The sequence below is a fragment of the Aspergillus ruber genome (assembly GCF_000600275.1).
Source record: "Aspergillus ruber CBS 135680 unplaced genomic scaffold scaffold00004, whole genome shotgun sequence".
NCBI classification, from domain to species: domain Eukaryota; kingdom Fungi; phylum Ascomycota; class Eurotiomycetes; order Eurotiales; family Aspergillaceae; genus Aspergillus; species Aspergillus ruber.
The window spans coordinates 1,085,113-1,099,899 of NW_024467300.1; the positions used below are offsets into that span (position 1 = coordinate 1,085,113).

Sequence of the window (14,787 nt, forward strand, 5' to 3'; positions counted from 1 at the left end):
CGAATTCACGAGTATGATTTGTCTTGTTTTCTTCTATCTTTTAGTGATTTGTTGTCTTTTACTATTACCATGATATCCACTTTGTTCTGGCATTGAGCCTTAACCATGCGCATGTGGGAGCTTTCGTTTTTCTTTTTATTTCGATAAAGAATTTTTATGGGATTTATTAGGCTATAGGCTAGTCTATAGACAACACAGCATGAAAATGAGTCAGTATTGCACGTGCACCTTCATCGGGCCTGAATCATCCGTGGGATATATTTCTGTAGAGCAACTCGCATCACTCCGAACCTTGCTTGGTGCCGCAGGGCATTTGGGGTTTAGAAAACCGACGATAACCGATGACAGTAACAGCCACAGTTACAGTCACACAGTCTTACAGATTACCGTTGTCGTTGCCAATGTCATCACCAGGATCTGACACGAGCGGTTAGACACGAGCACGAGGTATGGGCGTACCGCGAACTATTTTCTTATGTAGGGTGGCAACAGACTAGAAAAAAGCAAAGAAAAACAAGAATCGAGAGAGTTGAAAATGAGGGGTACTTGAACAGCAGTACAACGTACAAGTATATGCCGCAGGCCATCCATTCATCCAACCCACTTAGTGCCTGTGCATGCAGTACAGTGCAACATGTTGGCGGGGTTGGAGTTGAGGTCGGGTACGTATCATTGATTATGAATCAAGTCAAATCCATGCCATTGTCATTCTTGAACTAGAGCACGGAGTCCGGAGGAATATTCCTGTGTTTGCTGATTGGGAATGACTCCCCCACTTTCTCTACTTACACTGCAAGCACCCTATACGGTCCTCGGTGTAATAATAATTTTCTAGCTTAGTGAGTATGCAGTAGTAGGTACATTGGTACCTGCTGACGGATTGACGTGTTTGTATATCATCCAACTGTTGTTTTCTAGCTTTGCTTGTGTATGTATGCAGCTGGATGGGGGATCGGGTAGGAATTAGTGTATTTGTTCGCCTGAGCTGAGTGACTCATTTTTAGTCGATACGAATAGTTATTACTTTTTCAGCCCTATTGAGTGATTTGTGCATGGAGTGTTAACTGATTGGAAATTAGGACTAAGAGTTGGTAGAAGCATGAAACCTCCAAGCAATACAGTAAAATCAGAGCGTTTTCAGTCTTTCCGTCAACTCTAGCACGACTTCTGTATTTCTGACATCAGTGGGAAGAAAAAACCAGCATTGGTGCTACCGGTTGGTTTTGATCGCTGTTTATCACCACGCAAAGGCCACTTGCCAATTGGAAACTCGTAGTTCTGAAAGCCAACTGGCCTCATGTCGGCTTCACCTGGTTTTCCAAGGCACAGAATACTACTGGGCTGCGCACATGCGACAGATGGCAACGGTTCATGGCTCGTCCTCCAGAGTAGACTTGCGCTAGATGAGCGAGATCGGTCAGGTTTATTCCAACGGTATTCCACACCTTTGACGACGGCTTTTTGCATTTTCTCTGGTGCATGGTTGGGTCTGTCGAGGGCATTTTTGTATGAAGCCCATTCGTTAGCTACATTCACGTCCGTTAGTTCACTGTACTCCTCAGGTAACCGGAAACGGGCAAGAGGTTTTCCAACCATATGTTCGAGTGCTACAAGGTAGTACCCGGTATCCTGCTTGTTAGCAACTGATGGATTGAGCGTTTTGACCATATACCCGACACACATTCCTCCAAGGGATTCTGGCACGCCACCATTCCAGCCCGTGCGTATATCATCAACGTTGTGGTAGACTAGAAGTGCGAATCCCGAGGTCAGGATGCGGATGCCTATTTCAGACGGAAACTTGTGCCGTATGGTGCCAAGATCTTCTCACAATAGATATCTTCTGGGATTGATGCGCCTTGCAATGGGATCCAGCAGCATGGCCCCGTCAGACCAACACCTGCGGAATCTGGATACAATGTGTAGTTCTCTTCCTGCGATATGGGTTGGGGCTATGGTAGTGTTGTTTGTCCACCATACAAGCCATATAAGCTTACATTGAGTCCTTTTTCACAGACACGTAGGGTTTTCTTTTTTTTTTTTTGTTGTTGTTGTTGTTGTTGTTGTTGTTGTTGTTGTTTTTGAAAATGCATGGTGGTTTTCTTAACAAGCTGTTCGTTCTCAGGGCTCATATGTCCTTCCTGGGATGCGCGTACGGCAGACTTGAGGAGTTCCTCGTTCTGTTGATTTCTTGTTGACTGATATAGATTGGTCGAGGACAGCTAGGGTGAAGAGGGTCTTTCTCACACGAAATACTGTATTGTACGGCAGATAGATCTTTGTCGAGGTCTCTGTTCTAGTCTAACATTGATTGGGGTATTTGGGGATAGCTGTAAGACATGGTGTTAATGTTCAGTTGGTTCTCGTATTAGATTGTTGGTTATGTTATGGCCAAGATCCGCTCAGCGTTCCTGGTGAAGTAGAAGTAAGCAAGTAGCAAGCGGAGGACAAAACAGGCATTCAATCACTGTTATGCCTATCTCTACTATACTATATATATTATACAAGTACACTGTCGCCTGTCATCACATGTGACAGCCACGTGATTGGGGCTAGAATCATAGTCGAGGGCGGTGTGAAGGGGCAATAATAGCACAGCCATAAATTCCAATTGTTTGGAGTCAGAGAGTCAGACATGAAGATATTATTTACTACTAATAGAATTAATAGTAATGTAATGTGATGCTATGTACTGTTTTTTTTTTTTTTGTCTTCTTGGCCTGTAGGACCATGTCTGTTAGAGCCGCTGTTGTGGCGACTAAAAGAAAAAAAAAAAAAAGCGAGGGTCCAGACTGATTGGGCCGGATTTGCTGGTTTGGTTCGGTACGGGTGTGTATTTTATTTGTACTTGACAGTACTGAAGATGTTTATAATAAATTCTGTGCGAATACACAATCATAATAATATCTAGATAATAGATGGAGTACTAGGGTACTGTCAATTAAAGACTAATACAGAGTAATGTGAATTAGTAAGGCGCTGCATACCGTAATTACCCCTGTAATGCCGATACAGCATCACAACCGTTTCTCCTTTCTTTTTCGTTCTCCTCCACTTTTCCTTCCATCCTCTTCTTTTCTTCCTCTTCTCCAACCCTCCTCTTCCTCTCTTTTCTCTCCAACCCTTTTTTTCTTCATTTCTTCGTCTTCTTCACTTAGACGGAGTATTGCCTCTTCTTTCATCTCCTTCCTCTCTCTCTCCTCTTCTCTCCGCCTCTCTTCCTTTCCCGCACTCAACGAGCTTTTCACTAAGTGTCGTTGCCTGTCGTGGTCGGGGGTTTTCACCAACCTCAACACACTGGTTGATGCGAGCAATAGAACAGCACAAAACAACACCAATCTATTCTCGTCTTATCTCCCTTTTACTTCCAGTTGCCACGAATTTGCTTCTTTCGTGTCTCTCACCGTCGCCAATTGTCTTCGAGTTCGCTGACCGTCCGTCCGCCCTCCGTCCATACGCGTCGGTTATAAAAAGAAAAAGTCGGCAAGGGCACACCAATCGCGCCAAACGATCGCCGTTTGAGAGCCACACGCAGCTTCTCGCATACGCTAAATCAATTTTTTTTTAAAAAAAAAATAAAAAAAAGAAACGCTTCTTGCCTCCGACCGCTACTTTCACTCTTTATATTTTGTTTTTTGTTTTTTTCCTTTGCGTCGTCGTCTTCAGTCGATCTGTGTGGTTGAATTCTTCATCCCCATATGTTTTTCGGTTAAAGAGACATTCACTGGAAAAGAGACAGAGTCGCGGCTCATTGAGCAACGCTCTTCCCTCCTCCCAGGATCAGGGCCTGGCGGACGTGTAGACGGTTGGTACTCTTTCTTTTTTTTTTTTTTATCATCCCTCCAATTGCAATTGTTTCAATATACTTACGAAAGAAAAGCTCTATTAGAATCCGTCTACCGCCCCGTCCTGAACTGGCGATCTCCCCCTCCCTCGCCATTATGCCGTCGTTCTTCGCCCCGGGCCTCCAGGGCCTGCCCCCTACTCCTCCTCACATCCTCAGTGGTGCTGGAATGGAAAATGAACCTCCTTTCTACGTGGTCGGACAGTCTGCGTTCCCACCCCGTTACTCTCAGAACGGTTGTGAGTTCATCGAACAGTACTCTCAGTCTACCGGTTATGCGAAAACCGGTCCGATGAACCTGCACGCGCAGTCCGCCCATCCCAGAGATCTGGCCTCCGCCACTGCCGCTGTCCATCCCGCGATGGCCCCCCAGTTCTCCCAGTCCATGTTCGGTCCGATGGCCACCGCCAACGTGCTGCCCCCCATCCGGAACAACGTCCAGCTCCCGCCGATGGAGAACGCGATCTCGCAGCAGTACGGTCGACAAGACATGATGGCGCCCTCGGACCGACTGGGGAAGGAGGAAAAGCCCACTGGAGGTGTCGCCGCCTATTTGGACTACGAGATGGACCAGATGTCCGACTTTGTGGCTGAGATGGCCCAGGGAATGTATGATTTGTACATCACCAAGATCAACCTATCTGATATTGACTTCGCTCGAAGCGTCTGCCCAGGAACCTCGGTCCCACCTCAATTTCGGAAATACGTCTATCAGATCTTGTCCTCGACCCGTCTTCCCAGCTCCACCATCCTTTTGGGACTTTATTACTTGGCCTGCAGAATGCGCATGCTCTCTGCCAAGAAGGTCTACGCGGCAGGCAGTGGCCAGGTTTACCGCATGCTCACTGTTGCGCTATTGCTGGGAAGCAAGTTTTTGGATGACAATACCTTCCAGAACAAATCGTGGGCCGAGGTGAGCAACATTCCCGTGGCGGAGCTGAACTCTATGGAACTCGACTGGCTTTTTGCGTTCGAGTGGAAGATCCATGACCGGATCCACGACAAGCAAGATGGATTCGACTCGTGGCTTTTGCATTGGAAAACATGGCGTGCCAAAGCAGCCGTTCGCGCTCAGGAGTCGCGTACCGTTCTGGCACCCATTGACACCAATATCACTCGTGGCCCCATGGTCAGCCACAATAGCAGCCGTAGCAGCAGCAGCAACAAACAGCCTCTCATGTCGCCCGAAGGTCCTATTCCCCCACAATACCAGCGGCGCTCGCCTCTCGAAAACTCGTGGCTCAACCCGACGGCATCGGAGTATTCGCCGCCATCTGCTCCTCAGAGTGGCCCGACTACGCCTGATTACTACTCCGCCAACCCTTGGGCATACACGAATGCTCCGTACTCGCGCGCGTGGATGCCGCCTCAACAATCGTATCTGCCACCGTCGACGTCGCGATCGCAAGTCCCGTCCTATCATCATACACCTTCCTACGGTTTGCCGTTTGCTCAGAGCGTGTGGACTGGACACGGTTCATCCTGCGCTTGCATGTACTGTGCCAAGCAAATGGATCAGTACATGTTCTCCAACGCCTTTGGCGCAATGCAGCCGATTATGGCTTAACATGTTGCTTCTTTGATAGCTTACCGCTTACAACGGTAAACTTCATTGCTGATCGTGCTTTCTTCGTTTATTCTTTTCTATCTGAAACTAAAATTCTTTCGATATCTCGGTTATGCTTTTTCTTGTCCTCTATTGTCTGCGCTTCGATGATACCGATTTTCTTGTTCAATTACCGTTTCTGTGACTATTTCCGCATTTTTGCTCCATTTACGGTTTCCAACGCGCCTCTCCGCGTCGGCCGACAAAAGTATTCTTGTGTGTTTTTGGCAATGTCCGCGAAGCGAAAATTGACAAAAGAGAAAAAAAAAAAAGAAGGAAAAAGAAAAAAAAAACACTTTTTTTTTTCTCCCCCTTTTTTTTGTGTTTCGTTCCCGTTCAGCGGGATTCACGCAAAGCCTGCCGCAGCTCTTCTCCATGTGTTTATGATATGGCTTTCATGTCATTCTTCTTTTCTTCCCCCGACTCGATCCGAATTCTGTTTCTTCTTCGCAGGTTCCGTTCGTGTCCTGTTTTCCGGAAGCGCCTCTTCGGACCCTTGGGGCCTTTCCTGGGAGCGCAATTATGACGATCACGATTTTACCTGTTTCCATTCTTCTTTTTTGCTTTTTTTTTTTTTTTTTTTTTTTTTTAATTCTCATAACCCTGGATTTGGCTTTCCGCCTGACAGTTTCCTTCCTGATAGATTCTTTGACCTCCATCCCATTGGTACTATACTTCTTCAATTATACATTTTCCAGTGCCATGGCGTTAATACCTTTTGATCTTGTCCATTCATCTGTTCATTATAGAAACCAAGCAAAAAAAAAAAAAAAAAAAAAAAAAAAAAAAAAACAAAGGAAGAACAATTATTTCCTTTCACACTGTGGTCCCATCATTTTGTTCCTTGATTTCTATAGTAAAGACGCTTGGCTAATATCCAGACTGTTACCTGTTACCTGCTCCTTGATACCCTGTTTCATCTTTTGTTATGTTCCCATGTTGCTTGGTTTGATTAAACAAGTTGACAAAGCTATTGTTTTGCTTGTTATTTGTTGATTAACCCTAATACTATACATTCGTTTGCTTGCTCTCATGAAATGATAGATTATATTAGATTGAAAACATGCTACATTGTGATTTGCTAGAGCCATATTTTGTTTGCGTAGAAAGTAGAGATTGGCAATGGTTTGAGATAAATCAGTCGACGTATACTCCGTACGTATACCAGAAGATCAACGCCCCTGGGTAATTTAAGCCAGAGTAATCAACGGGATACACCCTTTTATTGAAAACGTCAAATATCTTTGCATTCGTGTCGTCAGTCATTAATAATTAGATCGAACTTAGAAGCAGGTATGTACGGAAAATGCAGTATAAAACGCCAAGCTATCAATAAACACTTCCCCGAATACTCTGGTCCCTGCGTCGCTCGGCTTCGAAGGTATCGTCTTCGTTCTCTTGTTCTTGAATCCGCTCATCCGTAGTCGTATTTTCCGGTTCTCCCTCCGGCTCCGGTTCAGGCTCGAGGGATGTTTCTCGGCCATTAGGTAGATGATCCGTGTCATCTGTCTCAGGATCCCGGTCACCGAGGGTGTCGCCTATTCTCACAGCTAAATTGCGCTTGTTGATGTTGGAAATGAAGTGATTGTGATGGTGATGGTGGTGGTGGTTATGCGAGCGGGCACGACGCAAGCGTTGTAGTCCCGGCTTGCTTTCACTCCCTTCATCGTCGCCGTCGTTTCCGATGTCCTGAGATGGTCTGGCTTGGTGGGAGATCTGTCGAGGGAGGATCTTTAGAGGGGTGGGTTCTTCGCGCTCATCCTCGGATGGGTTGAGGCTGTTGAAACCGCTCATTGAGCCGCCGCCATCGCGGCCTCCCAGGCGGAGGAGGGCTAGATTGTGGCGTTGGCGGTCAAGGAGGCTGTCTTCGCTGTCTTGATGGAAGTGTGAGAGGCTAGGTCGTTGGTTTTCGGGGTTGGTGGTAGTGGTTGATTTGGGGTTGGAGGTTGTGTGGCTTTCATGGCCGTTGTCATTGTCATTGTCGGAGTCAGGGTTTGTCGCGTCTGGAGGGTGTTCTGCTGCTTTTAATTGCTCAACTTTCGCAGTAGCCTCCTGGGCTGGGTCAAGGGCGTTCGTGTCGGGAATCTTTTTGTGGATTTCGTGATGATCATGACGCATTGCATCTGCTCCGTTTGGCCGTGGGTTTCGTGTAGAAGTCCTCCTGCGAATACCGTGATTACATCCGTCAGGACAGCCACCCCATCTGCGTCTGGCGGGAACAGGTGGTTCCGATGAAATAGGTGCAGGGCCAAGTCCCTTGGAAGCTCGTTCTTGATGTATTTCCAACTCCTTTTCCTTTTTCATCTCAGACCATGTGCGCAGATTATTCTGCAGCACATACTTCCCGTTGTCCGGGTTGAGCTTCAGAATCACAAACTCACAGTGGTTGATGTTGCGAAGGTCTTCGAAGTATTCAACGCTCCAGTGATACCACTTCATGAGGAATACTCGGGTCATGAGACCATGGGTGACCAATACGCAAACGCTAGCGAAATCATCCTCCCCAAATAGCCGCCAAAGAGACTCGTTGAATCCGCTCACTCGGTCATACGCATCCGCCGCAGACTCGCCGTTAGGTATCCGGTAGAAAAAGTGTCCATAGTCCGCTCTTTCTAACCACATTCGCTCCATCTCTGCCGAACATGGCTGGAAGTTACCAAAATCCTGCTCACGCAGTCGGGGCTCTTCGTACACCTTGATGGTGTGTCTCGGGAACGGCGACGGAGAAGGGTCATCGGAGGTTAAAGAGCTCATCAATCCTTCCGTGGTCTCTCTCGTTCGACGGTAGGGTGACGTGAAGAAGTGTAGCGTATCATCTGGTCGCAGAAGTTCGCGTAGTCTGGAACCTGCCTCATGGGCTTGTCGATGCCCTTCGGGCGTGAGGTTTACCCGGTGATCGGGGACGGTCTGGTGGATTTCTCGATTCTTGTTTCCCTCGGACTGAGCATGGCGGATCAAAATGATCATCTATCGAGAGATGTGTTAGTTGGGATTTAGCCAGAGATAGGAGCCCGAACTCACCCGTGGCTTGCCCATGGTTGATATCAGACTTGAAATGGGGTCAAATTCTATTATAGAGGAGCTCCCTCAGAACATCCACTGTAGTATTTTTCTGCTCTTCCTTTTGAAGAGTATCGGTGGCCACGCGAAAGAAACAAAGCAGGAGACGAAGAAAAGAAATCGATGAGGCCAAACGACTGAAGGTACCTGACAATTACTGAATTGGGTTAGCACCGCCCGTGATCTGAGGCCATCCCGATTGGGCGCATTACAAAGCAACGTTTTCTCCAGGTTACCTATTCGAGAATGCGGTTGAGGCTAGAAATAACTTGGTAACCCGAGCAGGAGACCTGTTCTAATAATGTATCTTTAATTCTGTACCTGGTATATCCTCAAATTGAATGTTGGAAAGTATGTCTACTGGGAATTTTGTTCATCACTACTAACTTCGGAGGTACTGCACCAATGGCCGCAACGACCGCCGTACGTAATCTATCGCAAGGCGGAAGCTCCAATCTGGCCCGTTTCAATCGACCAGCCCCAGATACCACCACCAATTATTTTTGACGTCATAAAGAAACATACAGGAGGGAGAAGAGAGTGCACACAATGGATGACTCCTTGTACGAACTACTGACTCCGCATTTGGCTTCGACAAGTCCGACAACAACTTTATCCCGGCCCCGCGCCCCCGAACAAGATGCGACTACATCTCGATACCTGAACCGATTGACTACACTCTCCCTTGAATCCTTGGCGACGACAGAAACACAATCGCTAGCTCAGTCCTCCCACTCAACGCTCCTCTCCCTCCAGGCTTTGTCCAATCGCTCCCATAAAGTCTTCATCACCTCTGCCGATAACCTCTCAAATCTTCGTACCTCGATCCCCGAGCTCACACGCGAATCACGACGGCTCCAAGCTGCAATTCCAAAACTCGATGAAGAGGCAGTCCAGTTCTCGACGAAATATAGTCGTACGGCAGAGAATGTTGCGCTCACGCGGCGGAAGAAGGCGATGCAGCTGGCGAGGAACGTTGACCGTCTCTCGGATATCTTAGAGTTACCCACATTACTATCAACGGCTGTGTCGGCAGCTGCAGCATCGGGAACTGCAGGTGCTTCATCGTCTACAACATATTCGTCTGCGTTGGACCTCTACACACATATTAAGCGATTGCAAACTCTATATCCGGATTCCCCTCTGGTGAAAGATGTGGCTGTTCAGGCCGAGGATGCAATGAAAGAGATGACGACAAACCTTATCACAAGCTTGCGAGCACAGAATCTTCGGCTTGCAGCTGCCATGCGGACAGTGGGTTGGCTGCGACGGGTAGCGCCAGAATTGGAGAATCTGCACAGCGAAGGAGAAAATGGCTCAAGTGAGGGGGCGCTGGGTGCTCTTTTCTTGACCTGCAGACTAGCAAACTTGGTATCGACTTTAGAGGCCTTGGATCCCTTACGAGAACTCGCAGATCAAGAAACGCAACGCCGAACACGCAATGCAGACAAGCAAGGTGGCCAGGGCCAGCAGACAGAACGTTTTTTGAAACGATATATTGAGATCTTCCGTGAGCAGAGCTTTGCGATTGTCTCTTTGTATAAAAACATATTCATTCCCGACCAATCCGAACCTGACCTGGCCACCGCGGGCTTACGAGGACTCGATGCGCGGGCGAAAATGGCATCGTCGCGACAATCGCGCCCCGGGGATCCTTTACAATGCCTTCCATCAGCGTTGTCCACCTTTCCAATGCATCTCGTTCAACTGCTAACGGACACATTACGTACATATCTACCAAATATTCAGAACAAGACTACACGGGAAAGTCTTCTAACTCAGGTCTTGTACTGCGCGGCTAGTCTGGGGCGCCTTGGAGGAGATTTCAGTATGATTCTGACGGAGTTGACCGATACTGAGGACGAGAATGAGGAAGATAGTATTGTCTACGAATGGGAAGAAGTGATGAGAAAGCATAGGGCTCTGGCAGGGCGCCTAGAGCAGCTGACCGGCGGGAACTCCACTGCAGGGTCCCCTGGAGGAACTTTGCGATCTGCATCTCCCGTCCACTGATGCTTACAATGGATTGATATTTTATATGTATAATGACACGATATAATAGCACAGCACAATCTGATTATCGGTTTCTAAAACGGGGAATCATAGCCTCGGGGGCGCTAACCATATGAGGTACTAGTGGCGGGAGTGATCATTCAGCGTTGTCTGGACCGACCGCCGTCATTCCCTCTCTTTTCTCCTCTTCTTTCTTTCATCTCACCAACGTCCGGAGACAAGGCTGCTGAGGACAGACCTTGGCCGATGCTATGTTAGAGTAGCTTTGCGCCCTTGTTTGTGGTCTTTTGTTATGTGTATTCTTTCATCTTGTGGTCAGTTTCGTTCCTCCGGTCTCCGTCTTCTCCTCGTGTGACGTCTCTCCTTGCATGCTACCGACTAGTCTGTCGGCCCTCCTAGTCGCCACGGATTATATAGAAGAAATATTACCCTGACTACGATTCCAAGACCTTAATCCTCCTTTTCCTCCTATCCTCTACGAGTTCGTCCTAAAACCGCCTCAATGGCCACCTCCGCCATACCGACCGGCGGTATGATCGACCCAACGAAACAGGCCGAATACCCAGTGCTTCTGGGTGGCAGATTAACCGGACAAGACAACTTCTCACAATCACGATTAATCAATTTCAATTACAACTACAAGACCAAATCCGCGACTCCACAGCAGCGATCGACGGTCACCCGTTCATCGCAATCCAATGATCTTTATAATCTCACCATCACCGACAAGCCGCAGAGCACGGAGAGCAATACATTGACGTATTTGTATGAAGGTAGTGTGGATCCGATACAGGAGTCTGAAGTGGAAGACTATGTTCTGGTGTTCGATTCGGATCGCAAAGCGTTCGTCCTGGAGCCTGTCGTAACAAGGTTGAATTTCAACCTTCGATCGGCCCCAGCGAAGACAGAAAAACAGGTACTGGAACAATATGAACAGCTCAGGACTCTACAGGAGGATCAACAAGTGTCGGGGGATGAGCAGGTGCCTGAAAGTGTCGACGAGGATGAAGATGGCCCTGCGGATGAAAGCAATCCCTACGATTTCCGACACTTCCTTCCCAAGGCCGGTGATGAGGACGATGAAAAAGAAAAGTCTTCGTTTGATCGGATTACCCCAGAGCCCCAGGTTATAAGCAAACCCGATACTCTGTCGATACCTGCACCTGCCAAACGTGCCCCGAGCCCTAGGCCGCGACCAAACACCCTGACCAATCCTCCCCAACAAAAGAAGACCGAGCCAGCGAAGAAGAAAACAGAACTTACGGCGAAGGCAGAACCTACCAAGAAGAAAGAGCCACCACCGCCGGAGCCAAGCCCCAAGCCCGAGGCCAAAATCGAAGTGGAGGAGTTCGGAGAGCCCGAATCAAAATCAACACCTTCTGATACAGGAACTGCTGCCCTGGAATCGCATAAGGCTATTCCGTCGCCAGGTTCTAATATCATTATCGATGGAGATTTGATTATCGATATGGGGTCGCCGCCTCCGTCTCGTCCTGCCTTCAATATCAATCCAGCTCATTTCTCTTCGAATGGTACGCCTTCGAATGGCGCAGAAGACGATGAAGACGGTGAAGAGATGGAAGATCTCAGACTACCATCTCCTGCTGGACATACCGCTCCTGCGCAGCAGGCTGCACCTGAGCCGGCTCAGGAAGAGGAAGTTGAAGATGACGATGCTCTGGCAGCAGAAATGGAAGCCGCTTTTGAAGAAAGTGCAATGGAAGAACAAAACGTGCATAGTTACAGTCAACCGGCATCGCAGCAATATCACGCTCACAGCGACGATGAAAGCGAGGTCAGTGAGGAGGAGTAAGCCGTGTATAATTCGCTATGGAAATGCCTGTTGTTTTTTTTTTTTTTTGGGTTCCGAGCCATGTCCTTGCATCTCATTTTCTTCTTGTTCCTCACTGTACCAACAGTATATATGAACAACGGCGCCATTCGGAGTTTGGACCGCGGATGGCGCATAGATGCGTCAGGATATCCGCTGGCATATGATACCACTTTATATTATGCTGTACCTATTCTACTGATCTTGAATAATATACTGTTGAATATATACTTTTTATTTAGTGCTCCGTATTCATCAAATCGCAAGAACTATATCGGAAAATAGAATTCTCCGAACCGACATCTCGCATTCGACCTCGCCAAAAGACTGGCAAAGCACCACTGGACAAACAAACTCTTCCGCGACAAATCGACCAATCTATCTTTAAATCTACATATTTTTCTATCTATAGCTACTTCTAATCACATTTGATTCGCGTATCCGCAGTTTCGCGTCGGCTTTTCCCTCCGCCTTCGTCCGACCTATCCTGACCTCCGACGATTAAGAAGAACCAGTCGTGTGCGACTGGCACTGACGCGAGCTCCGGTCATGATGCAATGAAAGGCCAGCATGTTTACTTGATATAATTTAAGGGATAATATATATTGTCTTAGTGTTGAGGAGGGAAACGGAACGAGCGCCTTCCACTTCCTCACCATCAAACGCGCGTTTGATACTTTTTTTTTCGAGCGGACGCGAACGAGGCAAAAGCACTGACACTTACGTTCTACCTCTGGTTGCTGCTTGGATACAGATAATTAAGGAAACGCCTTCGCAATGGCGTCGTCTCGTCCCCACCCCGACCAGCGGCCCGTCCCATGTCCATCGAATCCGATCCTCCTCGCGTCGCAATCGCAATGGTTCTTCACAGACGAAGAGCTCACACGAACACCCTCCCAACTTGACGGAATGAAATTCGAGACGGAAAACCAAAGCCGCAGCAAAGGCGTAAACTTTATCACCCAGGTCGGTATGATGTTAAGACTACCACAGCCCACTCTCGCAACAGCAGCAGTGTACATGCACCGCTTCTTCATGCGGCATAGCATGGTCGACACCCCGCGACACCCCGGGGCGCATCCTTACAACATCGCAGCTACGTCGTTATTCCTCGCAATGAAGGTTGAAGAAACAGTCCGGCGGATGAAGGAGATTATAATTTCATGCTGCCGGGTCGCGCTCAAGCAACCAAACATGATCGTGGATGAACAGTCCAAGGACTTTTGGAGATGGCGCGACACGATCCTTCACCACGAAGATATACTGTTAGAAGCACTGTGCTTCGACCTGCAACTAGAACAACCCTACCGCCAGCTTTACGACTTTATGTGCTTCTTTGGCGTCCAGGACCACAAACACCTCCGCAATGCCTCGTGGGCCTTCCTTAACGACTCCATGTTCACGATGCTCGCGATACAGTTCAGCGCGCGGACTATTGCAGCAGCAGCGCTATATGCTGCAGCCCGCCATTGCGATCTTGGGTTCAAGGATGATGGCGCTGGTCAGCCGTGGTGGGTGCAGTTGGATGTTGATTTGGGGGAGGTGCGGCGCGCTTGTATGCGCATGGCGCAGTTGTATGAGAATAATGCCATGCAGAGACATAGCCAGTACTACCCGACCATACCCGTTACGGCTTTCGAGGAGGGTACTGAGAAGACTAGGATTTTGCGGCCGGACGCCAACCCTTTGAATGAAGAGAGTATGGGGAGGAAACGGTCAAGAGAACCTGAGTCAGACTCTCAAATCGACCAGGGTCACAGTCCAGCTCCGATGAACGGGGGACAGCCCCCTAAACGACAGCGAACGATCGAGCCGGAGCCTGACACACAACAATCATCATCTTTTACAGAACCATCCTCTCAGTACCGATCTACGAGTATGAACACGAATGGCCATTTAGCACCACCCTCGCAAGACTACAAAGATACCCAACCTCAACCCGAAGAAGGCGAAACAGACCCCGTCCAGCAACGAATCGATCACATCGTGCAGCAGAACTTACCTTCGGAGCGTCGTCACTCAGATGATAGATACCGACGGTACTCGGGATCTCGAGATCGATCTCAAGACCGTTATCGTGATCATGACCGAGATCGAGGCCGCGATCGCGATCGCGATAGGGACCGCGACAGGGACAGGCAGTATCCGTACCGGGGTCATTCACCACCACCTCCGCCTCCACCGCCGCCGCCGGAGGAGGAAAAGGAAGAGGGAGAAGCTGAGGGGAGTGAAGAGGGGGAGCTTTGATTCATTAAGAGCATATATACTGGCATAGCTTTTTTTATTCTCTATTTTTCTTATAGATATTAGATTGCCTTACTCTACCATTTATTGCTAGAATAATCTTCGCTCATAAATCTCGCTTTGTACGGCGTGAATACAACTCGGTAGACGTTGTCTTATCGCATCTTATCACTAATGTTTCACCCCGCG

At 48.3% G+C, this 14,787-nt stretch overlaps 7 protein-coding genes across 7 annotated transcripts; 5 read left to right on the forward strand and 2 right to left on the reverse strand.

Annotated features, from left to right (window-relative positions):
- Positions 1-1,155: 1,155 nt before the first annotated feature.
- EURHEDRAFT_400380 (uncharacterized protein) lies at positions 1,156-2,093 on the reverse strand (the record flags this gene model as incomplete). The annotated part of the gene is made up of 3 exons (XM_040780009.1): positions 1,156-1,784; positions 1,832-1,952; positions 1,998-2,093. The coding sequence occupies 3 exons, from the start codon at positions 2,091-2,093 to the stop codon at positions 1,156-1,158; spliced, it is 846 nt and encodes a 281-aa protein (XP_040641928.1).
- A 1,556-nt stretch (positions 2,094-3,649) lies between these two features.
- EURHEDRAFT_274842 (putative cyclin-like protein (Clg1)) lies at positions 3,650-5,692 on the forward strand. The gene is made up of 3 exons (XM_040778173.1): positions 3,650-3,805; positions 3,881-4,453; positions 4,508-5,692. Exons 2-3 carry the CDS (start codon positions 3,942-3,944, stop codon positions 5,409-5,411), a joined length of 1,416 nt encoding a protein of 471 aa, XP_040641929.1. The 5' UTR covers positions 3,650-3,805; positions 3,881-3,941; the 3' UTR covers positions 5,412-5,692.
- On the forward strand, positions 5,692-6,545 carry EURHEDRAFT_274726 (uncharacterized protein). Its single transcript, XM_040778172.1, has one exon. The coding sequence runs from the start codon at positions 5,973-5,975 to the stop codon at positions 6,444-6,446; it is 474 nt and encodes a 157-aa protein (XP_040641930.1). The 5' UTR covers positions 5,692-5,972; the 3' UTR covers positions 6,447-6,545.
- A 234-nt stretch (positions 6,546-6,779) lies between these two features.
- EURHEDRAFT_400382 (acid phosphatase DET1) lies at positions 6,780-8,486 on the reverse strand (the record flags this gene model as incomplete). The annotated part of the gene is made up of 2 exons (XM_040780010.1): positions 6,780-8,417; positions 8,472-8,486. The coding sequence occupies 2 exons, from the start codon at positions 8,484-8,486 to the stop codon at positions 6,780-6,782; spliced, it is 1,653 nt and encodes a 550-aa protein (XP_040641931.1).
- Positions 8,487-8,834: 348 nt separating this feature from the next.
- EURHEDRAFT_409580 (Dor1-like family protein) lies at positions 8,835-11,022 on the forward strand. Its single transcript, XM_040781111.1, has 2 exons — positions 8,835-10,837; positions 10,971-11,022. Exon 1 carries the CDS (start codon positions 9,060-9,062, stop codon positions 10,521-10,523), a length of 1,464 nt encoding a protein of 487 aa, XP_040641932.1. The 5' UTR covers positions 8,835-9,059; the 3' UTR covers positions 10,524-10,837; positions 10,971-11,022.
- Positions 10,724-12,576, forward strand: EURHEDRAFT_409581 (ELL-associated factor). Its single transcript, XM_040781112.1, has one exon. The coding sequence runs from the start codon at positions 11,026-11,028 to the stop codon at positions 12,334-12,336; it is 1,311 nt and encodes a 436-aa protein (XP_040641933.1). The 5' UTR covers positions 10,724-11,025; the 3' UTR covers positions 12,337-12,576.
- Positions 12,577-12,702: 126 nt separating this feature from the next.
- On the forward strand, positions 12,703-14,742 carry EURHEDRAFT_409582 (putative cyclin). Its single transcript, XM_040781113.1, has one exon. The coding sequence runs from the start codon at positions 13,132-13,134 to the stop codon at positions 14,599-14,601; it is 1,470 nt and encodes a 489-aa protein (XP_040641934.1). The 5' UTR covers positions 12,703-13,131; the 3' UTR covers positions 14,602-14,742.
- The last annotated feature ends 45 nt before the right edge of the window (positions 14,743-14,787 follow it).